This window comes from Bos grunniens, chromosome 12 (assembly GCF_055505025.1).
Source record: "Bos grunniens cultivar Pamir isolate PY7600 chromosome 12, Bosgru_T2T1.0, whole genome shotgun sequence".
Taxonomy (NCBI): Eukaryota; Metazoa; Chordata; class Mammalia; order Artiodactyla; family Bovidae; genus Bos; species Bos grunniens.
The window spans coordinates 72,375,116-72,392,085 of record NC_141176.1 but is presented as its reverse complement, the minus strand read 5'-3'; the positions used below and the strand labels follow the sequence as shown (position 1 = coordinate 72,392,085).

General features: G+C 42.5%; 1 protein-coding gene across 1 annotated transcript in view; it reads right to left on the bottom strand.

The window, feature by feature from the left end:
• Positions 1-16,970, bottom strand: part of LOC147361883 (ATP-binding cassette sub-family C member 4-like) — a 228,636-nt gene that overhangs the window by 12,259 nt on the left and 199,407 nt on the right. The window contains exons 17-18 of the mRNA XM_086328631.1: positions 6,005-6,042; positions 5,519-5,613 (exon numbers count right to left, since the gene is read on the bottom strand). Coding sequence (XP_086184757.1) covers positions 5,519-5,613; positions 6,005-6,042 — 133 coding nt within the window. The remainder of the gene's footprint in view (positions 1-5,518; positions 5,614-6,004; positions 6,043-16,970) is intronic.

Sequence of the window (16,970 nt, the reverse complement as noted above, 5' to 3'; positions counted from 1 at the left end):
AATAAATATCGTCATTTAAATGTATGTCTTTTCCATGACATAGATGATCACTACTATGCATCAGACAGCTATGAATTAAAACAGCCCTCCAAACATCTCTCCTGCTCACAATGGTAGAGTGGGTAAATAGAGTAAATATAATAAATAGTCCATCAAGTACTTTTTTTCCATTTAGATGACACATCAGTGTTATTTAAATTCTGAAAGCTGCTCAAATTCCTGAATTCCATCAACAGGCATTTGCTGCCTACCATTCTATATGAATATGTAACAGAATCCCTTCCTCCTTTTTAAGTCCACATAATCAACCAATTCAGAAGGTAAACAGTCAATGGGTTTAAGTTTCTTAGCAAGTGATCAATAAAATAAATACCAAATTTCAACGAGTGGATTTTCATATGAATCACTTTTTGTAGAAAGCTTGTACAAACATTTCCTGTGGGAATATTTATGTTTTTAATTTTTTTAATATTTTATTTTTAATTTAAATTTATTTAACTTTACAATATTGTATTGGTTTTGTCATATATCAAAATGAATCTGCCACAGGTATACATGTGTTCCCCACCCTGAACCCTCCTCCCTCCTCCCTCCCCATACCATCCCTCTGGGTCGTCCCAGTGCACCAGCCCCAAGCATCCAGCATCGTGCATCGAACCTGGACTGGCGACTCATTTCATATATGATATTATACATATTTCAGTGCCATTCTCCCAAATCATCCCACCCTCTCCCTCTCCCACAGAGTCCACAAGACTGTTCTATACATCAGGGTCTCTTTTGCTGTCTCGTATACAAGGTTATTGTTACCATCTTTCTAAATTCCATATATATGCGTTAGTATACTATATTGGTGTTTCTCTTTCTGGCTTATTTTACTCTGTATAATAGGCTCCAGTTTCATCCACCTCATTAGAACTGATTCAAATGTACTCTTTTTAATGGCTGAGTAATACTCCATTGTGTATATGTACCACAGCTTTCTTATCCATTCATCTGCTGATGGACATCTAGGTTGCTTCCATATCCTGGCTATTATAAACAGTGCTGCGATGAACATTGGGGGTACACGTGTCTCTTTCCCTTCTGGTTCCTCAGTGTGTATGCCCAGCAGTGGGATTGCTGGATCATAAGGCAGTTCTATTTCCAGTTTTTTAAGGAATCTCCACACTGTTCTCCATAGTGGCTGTACTAGTTTGCATTCCCACCAACAGTGTAAGAGGGTTCCCTTTTCTCCGCACCCCCTCCAGCATTTATTGCTTGTAGACTTTTGGATCACAGCCATTCTGACTGGCATGAAATGGTACCTCATAGTGGTTTTGATTTGCATTTCTCTGATAATGAGTGATATTGAGCATCTTTTCATGTGTTTGTTAGCCATCTGTATGTCTTCTTTGGAGAAATGTCTATTTAGTTCTTGGGCCCATTTTTTGATTGGGTCATTTATTTTTCTGGAATTGAACTGTAGGAGTTGCTTGTATATTTTTGAGATTAGTTGTTTGTCAGTTGCTTCATTTGCTATTATTTTCTCCCATTCTGAAGGCTGTCTTTTCACCTTGCTTATAGTTTCCTTTGTTGTGCAGAAGCTTTTAAGTTTAATTAGGTCCCATTTGTTTATTTTTGCTTTTATTTCCAATATTCTAGGAGGTGGGTCATAGAGGACCCTGCTGTGATGTATGTCGGAGAGTGTTTTGCCTATGTTCTCCTCTAGGAGTTTTATAGTTTTTGGTCTTACATTTAGATCTTTAATCCATTTTGAGTTTATTTTTGCAGATGACATGATCCTCTACATAGAAAACCCTAAAGACTCCACTAGAAAATTACTAGAACTAATCAATGAATATAGTAAAGTTGCAGGATATAAAATTAACACACAGAAATCCCTTGCATTCCTATACACTAATAATGAGAAAATAGAAAGTGAAATTAAGAAAATAATTCCATTCACCATTGCAACGAAAAGAATAAAATACTTAGGACTACCTAAAGAAACTAAAGACCTACATATAGAAAACTATAAAACACTGGTGAAAGAAATCAAAGAGGACACTAATAGATGGAGAAATATACCATGTTCATGGATTGGAAAAATCAATATAGTGAAAATGAGTATACTACCCAAAGCAATTTATAGATTCAATGCAATCCCTATCAAGCTACCAACGGTATTCTTCACAGAGCTAGAACAAATGATTTCACAATTTGTATGGAAATACAAAAAACCTTGAATAGCCAAAGCTATCTTCAGAAAGAAGAATGAACTGGAGGAATCAACCTGCCTGACTTCAGTCTCTACTACAAAGCCATAGTCATCAAGACAGCATGGTACTGGCACAAAGACAGAAATATAGATCAGTGGAACAAAATAGAAAGCCCAGAGGTAAATCCACGCACATATGGACACCTTATCTTTGACAAAGGAGGCAAGAATATACAATGGATTAAAGACAATCTCTTTAACAAGTGGTGCTGGGAAAACTGGTCAACCACTTGTAAAAGAATGAAACTAGAGCACTTTCTAACACCATACACAAAAATAAACTGTGGGAATATTTAAATTAAAAAAAATTTAATTGGGGTATAACTGTCTTACAATGTTGTGTTAGTTTCTGCTGAACAAGGAAGTGAATCAGCTACATGTATACAAATATCCGCTCTCTCTTGGACCTCCTTCCCCACCACAATTTCCACCCCTCTAGGTCACCACAGATCACCAAGCTGAGCTCCTTGAGCTATACAAAAACAACTTCCCACTAGATATTTGTTTTACACATGGTAGTGTAGATATGTCAATCCTAATTTTCTAACTTACCCCCTTAACCAGAGTCAACCATCTATTCTTTACCTCTACATTTTTACATCTAAAAATTATTAAATTTTATATATATAAAGAGAATTTACACAAATATTTAACAAATACTTTGATTCAAGAAACGTATTTTATGCTGAAAAGTATTTCCCAGCTCACAAGGCCATGTGTTTGTCTCCCTCTTAAAAATTTGAATCATGACTTTCAGTTCTCAAAATCATCTGTGAATAAGCTGCTAAAGGGCAAGACGTGGGAAAACACCATGGGAGGATCACATTCACCATCAAGTTTACTTTTTCTTCAGAGAAACTACATGACAGTCATAAGAGGAGGCTGAACAAGTGCCACCTCCCCCCTGCCTGTGGGAAAGTGAGGCTTCATGTAGATTTCATAGCACTTTGGGTCAGACCAGAAATAACTCAGTGGTCTCTATTCCTACTGTTGCAAATAGCATCTATATTGTACCATTTTTCTAGATTCCACATATATGTGTTAATTATGCATTTTTTTCTCTTTCTGACTTACTTCACTCTGTATGACAGACTCTAAGTCCATCCATGTCTACAAATGACCCAATTTTGTTCCTTTTTATGGTTGAGTAATATTCCAGTGTGGGCTTCCCTGGTGGCTCAGTGGTAAAGAACCTGCCTGCCAATGGAGTATGCAGATTCAATCCCTGGGTCAGGTAGACCCCCTGGAGAAGGAAATGGCAACTCACTCTAGTATTTTTGCCTAGGAAACCACATGGAAGAGGAGCCTGATAGGCTACAGTCCATGGGATTGAAAATGAGTCAGACATGATTTAGCAACTGAATAACAAAAATATGCCAGTGTATATATGTTCCATAAATGAGATGAAAAGACAACCTTGATAATGAGAAAAATATCTGCAAACCAAGCAATTTTCAAGGGATTAATTTCCAAAATATACAAACAGCTCATGTAACTCAAAAAAAATCAAAAAATGGGCAGAAGACTTAAATAGACACTTTCCAAAGAAGACAGACAGATGGCCAAAAGGCACATGAAAAAATGTTCAACATCACTTAATTTTTCAGGTCAATTCAGTTCAGTCACTTAGTTGTGTCTGACTCTTTGTGACCCCATGGACTGCAGGCTGCCAGGCTTCCCTGTCCATCACCAAATCCTGGAGCTTGATCAAACTCAAGTCTCTCAAGTGGGTGATGCCATCCAACCATCTAATCCTCTGTCATCCCCTTCTCCTCCTGCCATCAGTCTTTCCCAGCATCAGGGTCTTTTCCAAGAAGTCAGTTCTTCGCATCAGGTGGCCAAAGTATGGGAGCTTCAGCTTCAGCATGAGTCCTTCCAATGAATATTTAGGACTGATTTCCTTTAGGATGGACCTGTTGGATCTCCTTGCAGTCCAAGGGACTCTCAAGAGTGTTCTCCAACAGCACAGTTCAAAAGCATCAAGTCTTCAGCATTCAGCTATCTTGATAGTCCAACTCTCACATCCATATGTAGATCAAAACTACGTCAAGGTAGGACTTCACACCAGTCAGAATGGCCATCATCAAAAAATCTACAAGCAATAAATGCCAGAGAGAGTGTGGAGAAAAGGAAACCTTTTTACACTGTTGGTGGGAATGTACATTGATACAGCCACTATGGAGAACAGTATGAAGATTCTTTAAAAAACTAGGAATAAAACTACCACATGACCCAGCAAGCCCACTACTGGGCAATATCCTGAGGACACCATAATCCAAATGACACATGGCCCTCAAGGTTCACAGCAGCACTATTTACAAAAGCTAAGACATGGAAGCAATCTAGATGTCCATCAACAGATGAATGGAAGAAGATATTTAAAATTTTAGGTGAAGATGAATGCTATATAAATTCTAAACACTCCTGTGAATAGAGAGGGTCATTTTATTAGTCTGGCAAGCCAAATGTTAAATCAATCACACAGTTGGGGATGAGATAACACTGTGATCTCAAGGTAAGAAAGAGAAGGAATTCTAATCCCACACACTGTCTCGCATACAGAGTTATCATTACCATCTTTCTAAATTCCATATATGGCAGATTCATGTTGATATATGGCAAAACCAATACAATATTGGAAAGTAATTAATCTCCAATTAAAATAAATAAATTTATATTAAAAAATAAAATTAAAAAAAAATAATCCCACACACAGGATTACTTCCTGTTTAGCTTCTCAAGTAATTAGTGAAGCCCAAGAGAGGAGCAGTGTGGAAGTCTGAATACCGACAAGGCAATAACACCTTCATTTCAGGACCCTTGCTGCCAGAGAATTTCATGTAAGATCAATAAAAGCCAGGATTTATTCAGACGAAATTAGAACACTCTGAACCACAGGATGGGGATCCCTTTCTAATCTCCTTGCCCATTCATACGATGATACAAGATTTAGCTAAAGTGACTTATTAGAATAGACAATACCCACATATTTCCAGTGGCTGATTTTCATAATGTGCAATCCTGGTTTAACTTCCAAAGCCCAGTGCACAGTAAATTAAGAGTCTTTATTCAACCTCTTTCTTCTAGATTTCTAGATTTTAAAAATAATTATTCTAGTTAATTCACAGTGTAAATGTAATTCAGACTTTTAGTCACATAAGACTTTACTGAACTACTCCTGGAGGCCCTAGTTACTCACACAGCCTCATTGTAAACACCTCAGACTCTCATATAATGGACTAGAAGATTCAACTTTACCTGAATAAACTGTAAAGTACCAGTTCAGATCGAGGATGAAAATTATATCTTCTTTTCCATATACCCTAAAATACAGGTCTCTTTGTATATTCCCCCTATGGAACAGGGAAGAAAAAAAAAGTATTACATTATAGATATAAAAGAATTTACACAAAAATTAAATTAAAAAAAATACTTTGATTCCAGAGAAATGTTTTATGTTGAAAAGCGTTTCCCAGGTCATGAGGCTCTGTGTTTGTCTCCCTTTTAAAGATTTGAATCACAACTTTCAGTTCTCAAAATTGTCTGTGAAGAAGCTTTTAAGGGTAAGACATGGGGAAACACCATGGGAGGGTCACATTTCACCATCAAGTTTACTTTTTCTTCAGGAAATTACGTGAGGGTCAGAAGAGGAGGCTGAACAAGCGCCACCTCCCCCCTGCCTGTGGGAAAGTGAGGCTTCATAAACATTTCGCAGCACTTTGGGTCAGACCAGGAATCACTCACCAGTCTGCAAGCCACCAATCCTGCAGGACGTAGACAACCTGGAGCAGGAAACGATAGTCACTCAGACACCGACATTACTGAGCCCTCACACCTCGCTCACTAGGCTGGGGATGGAAAGGCTCCAGAACATGGAGGCGGTCCTTCCAGCTCAGGCCTGCATCAAACCCCACACCCCAGATGACCACAGGTCAGGGAAGGGCATGCTGCATTTTAATATCTCTAAAACATATCCCCTTTTCCCACACAACCTGTCATGTACACACATCAGTAAGCCTCACTTATTTTGGTCCCCACAGAAAACATAGTTCACAGCAAATCCAAGTGGACTACAAAATGCAATGATAACAATATAGATGCTGAGATTTTTCAAAGGAAAAAGCTTGACAGGTACTGTGATGGTCAGTCTTCTGTGTCAGCATGGCCAGGCCAGTCTCCAGTGATTCACCAAACACTTGTCTAGATGTTGCCTTGAAGCTATTTTGTGGATGTGGTTCACATCCATCATGAGAACTTCAATAGAGGAGATCACCCTCAACACTGTTGTGGCCCCGTCCAGTCAGTCAAAGGCCCTTAGAGCAATGTCACATTCACCCAGCTAGATTTCACAACTTCAGGGGCCAGTTCTTTGAGACAAATCTCTTAATACACATATTTGAAAATATTTATAAAATACAGTATGCTGCTGCTGCTGCTGCTGAGTCACTTCAGTCATGTCTGACTCTGTGCGACCCCATAGACAGCAGCCCACCAGGATACCCCGTCCCTGGGATTCTCCAGGCAAGAACACCAGAATGGGTTGCCATTTCCTTCTCCAATGCATTAAAATGAAAAGTGAAAGTGAAGTCACTCAGTCATGTCCGACCCTCAGAGACCCCATGGACTGCAGCCTTCCAGGGTCCTCCATCCATGGGATTTTCCAGGCAAGAGTACTCGAGTGGGGTGCCATTGCCTTCTCCAAAATACAGTATAAATAGTACATAAACATCAAGCTGAGTGCACAAACCAGAATACACACCCTTACATACCTGAGCTGTGATGTTTACTAGAATAAGGAAGATGATGACAGGCCAGCCAGTACTGGCTGTAAAGTAATTTTCATAGGTCTTAAAACCAACTTTTCCTTCCAAATGGTCCTCTACAGGTAGTGTAACCTGTATATTCCCAGTCTGAAAGGGAAAAATGGCAGTTAGAGATGAAATTTTAAATAAAGAACCCCCAAATTTCAAAAGTTCAACAATGTCCTCCACTGCAAAGCTGTGGAGAAAATGACACATTTCATGCACTGGCAGGACTGCAGGATGGCCTGTCTCCTCTGGAGAAGAATGTGGGAATATCTAGTGAGACCATGTGTGCATTTACCTTTGGACCCAGCCATTCTACTCCTAGGAATCTATTACAAATAAGGAAACATCATTTGCATGAGGTCATTCACATTTGGGTAGCTTTGCTTAAAGTAGATCAAGACTCTGAGCATAAGCACAGCCTCCCTGATTCAAGTATAAATGCAGAAGCTTCTTCCAAAATAACACACAGAATGATATGGAGCTAGTGTATCCCTCCAGATGACTGTGTCACTCAATGACAGGAACATACAACATACTAAGGGCTCAAAATACTAGCCAAATACAGTAAACTGAGTTCACAGAGTGAGTTGGACTAATATGAGTTTGGATGGCAAGGGACAAGCATATGATCCAAATCTATTTGGTTCCTAAATTTCAGAGAGTGATTCCTGAGTGCGGAATGTGAGGGATTAATTTGAACAGAAGTCAGAAACATCCAGGCCCCTGGGTCTGGATAGTGAAGCTTTGGACATGGAGGAATACCTGTGGATGTTTTTAAGGGCGATCTAGTCCATTTTTGTACTTCTGTCTGGAGGACTCAGAATGGATTATACAGTCTCATGGACCAAGGATGTCCAGCGCTCTATGCTGGCCACTGGGATTCAAGGTGGACAAAATGTAGGTCTCAGCGTTGAAGGGTAAGAAAGGAAGATGGGAACTATTTACAAAGTGTCTGCTGTGAGTCAGGTCCTTTACACACACTGCTGCTGCTGCTGCTAAATCGCTTCAGTTGTGTCCGACTCTTGTGCGACCCCATAGACGGCAGCCCACCAGGCCTCCTGGCCTAATCACAAACCATCTGACACCGAGGCAAAATAATATAGCCAGTCAGCTGTAGTGCCAGAATATTCCAACATATAGGAAAAGTAGCTGATTTAATGCGGTCACAGCAGGACTCAGTCTAAGAGGGTCTTCACATTAAGCCTCGGGATGCATAAGGGAACCCGGGGGCCACCAGCATGACTAGGATGTAACTAAGGTAAACTGAAGAGTTCTCAGTCAGTGTGAGCCACATTCACCCAGAAATTCACAGCAGTGCACCCACTCCTGATCTCCATAAGATTCTCTATCCTACTCCCTAAGGGCTTGCTCCCTTCATGCTCTTCTAACTCAACCAATTCCATGGAACAAGACTTTGGGAACCTTATGGTTTACTTTGGGACAAATGAAGACATGAGCAGAGCAGACTGAAGGTCCCTGAGACCACCAAGAGCAGACAGACCCGGCACACTACAGGGTGAGAAACTCACATCTTGGTGCTCTGGAGCCACATCTTTCAGTGAGGGTCTGGGAGACTGGAGAGACTGAACCAAAGACTCAGAGACCAGAGTGGGAGTTCCTGGAACTGGAGATGGTTCAGACTGCTCATTCCCCTTCTCAAAAAGGGAAAAAATATCCACCTCGGATTTCAGGAACTCAGTGTAAGTCCTCCTTTCCACCATTTTGCCCTAAAATAAAAAAGTTTGAGAGGAATTAATTTACAGTCAATAATATTAAACCAACCTAATATTAATCAGGAAAAGTTATCTGGTCTTAAATTATAATTTTGGGGAAAAAATAATGATCCTTGGGTCTAGAATTCTTGTTGAGAAATCTAGTACAGTCAACTCAACACAGAACTGAGCATTCTGTTCCCTGCCAAACCCTGTGTTAGGTGCTGGAGGATGTGAAAGAAATGTGGGCTCATGTGTTAAAAATGGAGGACATGGGCATAACTGCTGTGGGCACTCAGAGAAGCGAGAAGTACAGAAGCTGGTGGAGGATCAGCACAGTCTTTTAGACAACAGGCAAACTGACAGAAGCCTCATATAAGAAGTAGGATTGTAAAAAAGCAGTCAATTCGGAAGAATATTCTGGAAAAGAAAGCTAAACTTGACAGAGAGGTGGGCACAAGCACACCTGCATATAGATAAGAGTCACTCATCAAATATTTGCTGACCACTGTCATAGTATCATGTGTCCCAGGTGGGACAAGACATATAGGGAACCAGACCTGGACAGAGAGATGCATCTCCCTGGTCTCTACAACTGCCCCCATAAACTCAGGAAATTCCCAATGGAATTCAATATTCCACCTGTAAAAGTAATTAAGCAAGGAGGCCATGAGGCCGGAGTGACTCTAAAGCCTTGGTAGTCTGTGCCCACAAACCAACACCTAAGCCAGAATCAGTGCACTCAGATTCGAGAAAAAACTTAGGAACTACCAGCCACAAGCGGCCAACCAGGATTCCCCAATCAAGCAGCTGCTTCAACCTCAGCCAATCTAATCATTTTTCCAGTGACTGAGGGACTGAACTGAACTGAATCTAATCATGCTCTTTGAACACGTGTGACACATCCTTGTACAGTTTCCCTTCCTTACAAAGTCATATAAAAAATGGGCCAAGGAACTAAATAGACATTTCTCCAAAGAAGACATACAGATGGCTAACAAACACATGAAAAGATGCTCAACATCACTCATTATCAGAGAAATGCAAATCAAAACCACTATGAGGTACCATTTCACACCAGTCAGAATGGCTGTGATCCAAAAGTCTACAAATAATAAATGCTGGAGAGGGTGTGGAGAAAAGGGAACCCTCTTACACTGTTGGTGGGAATGCAAACTAGTACAGCCACTATGGAGAACACTGTGGAGATTCCTTAAAAAACTGGAAATAGAACCGCCTTATGATCCAGCAATCCCACTGCTGGGCATACACACTGAGGAAACCAGAAGGGAAAGAGACACGTGTGCCCCTATGTTCATCGCAGCACTGTTTATAATAGCCAGGACATGGAAGCAACCTAGATGTCCATCAGCAGATGAATGGATAAGAAAGCTGTGGTACATATACACAATGGAGTATTACTCAGCCATTAAAAAGAATACCTTTGAATCAGTTTTAATGAGGTGGATGAAACTGGAGCCTATTATACAGAGTGAAGTAAGCCAGAAGGAAAAACATCAATACAGTATACTAACACATATATATGGAATTTAGAAAGATGGTAACAATAACCCAGTGTACGAGACAGCAAAAGAGACACTGATGTATAGAACAGTCTTATGGACTCTGTGGGAGAGGGAGAGGGTGGGAAGATTTGGGAGAATGACATTGAAACATGTAAAATATCATGTAAGAAACGAGACGCCAGTCCAGGTTCGATACATGATACTGGATGCTTGGGTCTAGCGCACTGGGACGACCCAGAGGGATGGTATAGGAAGGGAGGAGGGAGGAGGGTTCAGGATGGGGAACACATGTATACCTGTGGCGGATTCATTTTGATATTTGGCAAAACTAATACAATTATGTAAAGTTTAAAAATAAAATAAAATTAAAAAAAATAATATCCGCATGTGAAAGTGAAAAAAAAAAATAATGTACAGATGTTTCACTATTTTCTCACCCCATGAAACTAGATGCAGCTGATTCACTCCGTGACAAATAAAACATTAGGAAAAAAAAAAAAAAAAAACTCAGGATGCAAAACTAACCAAATGAGAGCAGCTCTGGTTACAGCAGGTCAGGTGGAGGGCGATGACCCCTCTCACTGTAGCCCCTGAGGTGAGCAACTGGGAGGAAACCAATGAAGCCTTTGGGTACCATGTGATACTGCAGAGCTAGAAAATTATGCAGGATATACTGTGTCTTGTTACACTTGGGAGGCAAAATTCACACACCTCTTTAATGAAATCACCACTCACCACTTCATATCTGTAATATGTACAATGAGATGACAGGACAAAGACAGCAGTTTCACTCAGCAGCCAAGTGCTGACAATTCTGAGGGGACAAGGGGGCAGCCATCCCCCCTCTGCTGTGAGAGAGGGACCAGACAGTGAGGATGGTCCCTAATTCATCCAGGGTGCTCACCAGTGGACAAATGATTACTTTGTTAGTACTAAAACTGGAGGCAGCATCCTCAAAGGAAGCAATAAGAGGACCCTAAAACATCTAGGGACTGGCAAGATAGGTTATTCTCCTGCCACTGATTCTGTGCTCATAACCCTGTCAACACTGGGGTTTACACACTAGAGTTGCCCCCTCTGCACGTGAAACCAACTGCTCTCAAGCTTGAGAAAACTTAGTCCTTCCCCCACCCCATTCCTAGAGGAGTGGAGAGGAGTCCACACAGGGAACTGTTTCTAGAGAGGCAGGGGTTAATAATAATATAGAGAGGCAAGAGTTTTAATAATCTTTCTTCGAGCAGACATTCATTTAAGTCAGGGATTTGATCCAGTCAACTTGGAACAGTCAGGGGTTAACGATAGAGGTCCTGAGGCCCAGAGACCAACAAGCAAAGGACTGAAGCAAGCAATCGCTAAGTCTGAACACTTCACACTAGTCTCCACTCCACCCTCAACCATGCTAGGAGTTGTGGGTTGAATGGTGCTCCCCTTTTCAAAAAGATAGGTTCAAACATGACACCCATAAACACAACCTTATTTGGAAACAAGGTCTTTGCAGATGTACTCAAGATGAGATCATGCTGGAGCAGGGTGACCCTACATCCAATAAGACCAAAGACACCCAGACAGACACAGGGACTACAGCCACGTGACATCAGAGGCAGAGAGCACAACGCTGCAGCTGGAAGCCAAGGAACACAAGGAAGGCCGGTGAACACCAGAGGCTGGAAAGAAGGATTCTCCCCTAGAGCCTCCAGGGAGAGCACAGTCCTGCCGGTACCTGAATTTGGGACCCGTAGCCTCCAGAACAGGGAGACGATAAACTCCTGCTTTTTTAAGTCACCCAGTTTGCAGTGCTTTGTTACAGCAGCTCTAGAAACTGATACCCTAGCCTGAGCCCACACTTCTGTCTCCTCAGCTTTACTAAGACTTGTAACTGCTTCTGCTGTCTCCCCTCCAGTGACCATCAGAGGACTCTCTTAACTCTCACATCAGACCACATCCATCCTGTGCTCTGGACCATCCAAGGCTTCCATCCCACTTCCAGTCCCTGCCCACAGCTCGGAGACCAGCTCCCTCCCATCCCCCTGCTCACTCTCCTAAGACACGCTGGTCTTCCTGCTGTTCCTCCAACCTGCCAGGTCAGCTCCTTCCTGAGGACCCCCTGCCTCAGATCCCTTCCCCCAGGTGACTGTGTGGCCCCCACCTTCATGTCACTCAGACCCCGTGAGGCACCAGTTTCTCAGGGAGGCAGCCAGGATGTCAGCCCACCTCTCTCTCTGTCATATCCTCCCCATAAGAACAGGAGCCCCATGAAGGCAGGGCCTTGTCCTCCTGCTGCACAGGCTCCCATACGTATCAGGCACATAGAGACCTGGGCAGGGAGACCAGCAACTGGAGACACCAGCAGAGAGGGCATCTCTGACCCAGGTGCTCAGTTACCCAACCTCACTTCTGGTGTTAATGGAAGATGCTCTTTAGGCAAACTATGTATAACAATCACTTGGATACAATCAGGTCTTAGTATCCCTAATTTCTAAATAATACATTTTGACTTAAGTCTAATTTCTAAAAAGTACACTTTGACTAAATAAAATAGCATCATTATCCTTTTAAAATTTCATTAGAACAGTGACGATGTAATTAACCCTGTGGTTGTACTTTCATACACTTTAGGGTTTATGTGACTTAGAGTATCACAGTGACATTTCTCCAGGTCTTTGGATTCATCCTCCAAGGCGTGAACATCAGCTCTGAGAAGAAGGGGGTGAAAAACTGAGGGAGAAGAGGGCGCTTACCATGAATCCAAGCATAGTGGCCTGCTGGGAGGTCTGGCTTTCAACACACCTGAGTGCTAGCAATTCCACAGACTTCTATAAACTACTTACATCTTCCAGTATCAGAATCTGACTTGCATCTTTTAGGTACTGCAGCTGATGAGTCACTAAGATTGTGATCTTCTCCTTCAAGGCCTGATGAATACACCTACAAATGTAAAAGGTACAGTATGCAAAAGCACATTAACAGGAGTGCTTCAAACTGAAAAATTATATGTTGAAAACAATGAGACAAAGATCACACAGCAGTCAAAGATCTGTAGTTTAAATACCAAATCAATAATAAAAATTAAATAAACATAAATCAATTCATCCGACTAGGCTCTTAAATTTATCAGCAAGAAATTTGAATCTAGTGCTGCTAAAATATTCTAAAAAGCAGTCCAGTGAAGAAGGCACCAACAGCCAAGCTTTTTTTCCCTAAAACTCAGGTTAACAATTATTTGCATGCTTCATAAAGGAAAATAACTGAGTAATACTGAGATTCCAAAACTTGACTGAACTAAAATACTATTTTATCACTATTCAGGAATGGGAGGACAAGTATCTATGTCATATAAAAATGTGTACATTCTTAAACGGCTTTCTAGATTATTATTTATAATGAATGATGCACATATTAGCAACAAAAAATTAGTAGATTCTTGGTAACCTTTGCCAGAGAGCATTTGCTAGACACTTGTTCCCAAAGAATATTAGATAGAAAATGAAGGCCAATTTGGCCTCGATCAGTCTCTACAACATGCCCAGTTCCAACCAGGAAGAAAGTCTTCTTTCATTAGGACCAAACCCATTCCAAATGTAAGAATAGAAAATGGAATCCAAACGGTCCAAATCACAGTGGAAATCACCCAGTGGCTCAGAACACCCACCAGTTCTCTACAGACAAGACTCCCCCTCACTATTCAACCTTAATTTTTATTCACTGTTAAAAAAACAAAACAAAACAAAAACAAAAACGGTTCCTCCATTTTAAATGCAGACCCCTAGGGACTCAGCCCCAGGCTCAACCACAGGGTCCACAACCCTTCCAGGGAAGCAAGTAGCTGAGTCCGGGGCCCCAGTGACCCCAGGCAGGATTCCAGGCAGGTTCTCTGGGAGCCCGTGGCCCTCGCAGAGCAAATCTCAAGAACCTGGGCCAGAGCTCAGCCTATGAGTGATTCAGATGGAGAGTCTGGAGGCAGCAGACTGCAGCTCAGTCATTCTCACAAGCCTGATGACATTGGACAGGAGACTAAACCTCAGTTTCTTCATCTCAAACAGAGTCAATGACAACTTCATCCACAGGTTCTGAGAAGTCAACCACCAATACGCCTCAGTAAGCATCAGTCCCCTTCTCTGCTCCTCCCTAACCATAAGTAGCCCTGTGCTTTGGACTCAGGACAGAAAAGTCCTAAGGGGACACTCTGGACACTGGGTCTGTGATCAGAAGCAAGACTCCAGGATATAGACACATACACCATCACTTCATTAAGTTCAAAAGGAGTACCTTTTGACCTGTGTTAGCTCAGTGTTCATACCTAAGTTTCTTGACTGTCACCTTTTCAGACTTAGTACTAAAGCATTTAAATGGCATTCTTCTCCTTAATTCATAAATACCTGCCAATAGTCCCTGAAGGTGGGTGTTAACCAAATGTGATGTGCTGTTATGTCCAAGATGGACCAACCCAAAAGTTTTAAAATATTTTCTTCCTCACTTTCCATCACAGATGAGGTAATATACATAAATACAATGAAATGATCAGTTGATGGCTTCGAATTTTTTCTAAATAATGCTTTTGTTCAATCACTAGAAAAATAAACTATTTTCCAAATTTTTAAAGGAAAGATTTCCAGGTCATGTCATACAAATGATTGAATCAGCAAACATTAGTTGTTTAACTGTTACTCCTATATAAAGGATGTGTTAATCCTATAATCCTACATATAATCCTATATAAGGGCTGTGTTAAGAGGGGACACATCCCATGGTGAAGGGGATACAAATAAGACAGACAGAGTCCCCACCTCCATTCATTCAATCAGCAGAGGTTTGTTGAGGAGCCAGGCATTGTCCTAAGTGCAGAGGACACACCCACACGTCAAGATGGAAATCAGTACTCTGCACTGTGTGCAGGGGGACCCGCTGAGTGAGTGTAGAAAATACACTATTGCACTGTGATCTGTGCTCTGAAGGAAAAGCAAGGGGTCCTTGATGGGGAGACACGGGAGCCCTGAGACTATCTGGGGAAATATCCTGGAAGAAGACACAGCAGGTGCAGAGGTCCTGGGACAGAACAAGCTAGGCTGAGTCACATTCCTGCATTCACAGCTTAGGAGGGGTAGTTCAGTAGAGTTGCTCAGTTGTGTCCGACTCTTTGGACCCCATGGACTGCAGCACACCAGGCTTCCCTTTCCTCACCAACTCTGAGAGCTTGCTCAAACTCATGTCCATCGAGTCAGTGATGCCATTCAACCATCTCATCCTCTGTTGTCCCCTTCTCCTGCCACCTTCAATCTTTCCCTCATTGGAAAAAACCCTGATGCTGGGAAAGACTGAAGGAGAGGTGGCTGCTGCTGCTGCTAAGTCGCTTCAGTCGTATCCGACTCTGTGAGACCCCATAGACGGCAGCCCACCAGGCTCCCCTGTCCCTGGGATTCTCCAGGCAAGAACACTGGAGTGGGTTGCCATTTCCTTCTCCAATGCATGAAAGTGAAAAGTGAAAGTGAAGTCGCTCAGTCGTGTCCGACTCCTAGCGACCCCATGGACTGCAGCCCACCAGACTCCTCCATCCATGGGATTTTCCAGGCAAGAGGACTGGAGTGGGGTGCCATTGCCTTCTCCAATGCATGAAAGTGAAAGTGAAAGTGAAGTCGCTCAGTCATGTCCGACTCTAAGCGACCCAAATGAACTGCAGCCTACCAGGCTCTTCAGTCCATGGGATTTTCCAGCCAAGAGTACTGGAGTGGGGTGGAGACTCATAAAATTGTCAAGTGCACCCACTGAGGGCTGGGGGAAGACAGAGGGCACGGGCGCCCCCTAGAGGAGCAGGAGGGGATGGCAGGGCCCATCCTCCACCTTCCTTCTGTGTCCTGGGGCACTGCTCCCTGGCTCTGGGACAGAGGGACCAGTACGTACAGACAGATGGGGATGAGAAAGGACCCCCACAGAGCCAGCACAGCTGGACACCGAGTGGGTGTGGGGATGAGCTGGAAAGGCTGATGGGGGCAGAAGAAGCCTGTTCTGTCTGAGGACCTGGAGCTGCTTCCCGAACGTGAAGGGGTGGGGGCGGGGGGTGTCCATGAAAGGCTGAAGCAGGTGGGTGAGCTGTGTAGACAGGAGGGTGAGCTGTGTAGATAGCAGCATGGGAGTCTGATCAGGACACACCTGAAGAGCTGATGATGCAGGAGGTGGGGGTCTGGGATGTGGGGCTGAACCAGGACGGGATCCACAGCATGATGAGACTGCATCAGCTCATCCAAGGCCTCTCAGCTTCTGTAGGTGACAGAACCCACTTAGTGCTCACAGAATAAAGTTGTAAAACTCACAAACCTCAATGACCTTGGATATAGATTAATGACTGAAGGAAACTGTTAATGGCAAGCAGCAGTGTGATTCATCCACTTTTAATACAAAGCCCTCCCCATGACTAAGCTTGCACATGACCACCATCTCTCACAGCATATTGTTCCATCCAATTCTCTAACTTGAGAACACCCTCCAGTTGCTGCTGAGTGATTTCCTAATTTGCTTTCATGCTCTCTGCTTTAAGTCACTCTAGAGGTTGTGGTTCTGATCAGCAAACAACAATCTTAAGCTTGCTTCTCTCAAGTATCCAAAGTGGTACACCCAAAATATTGGAGAGGATTTTATAAATGTCTCCTGTGTTTGAAAAAGAACTCAGGAG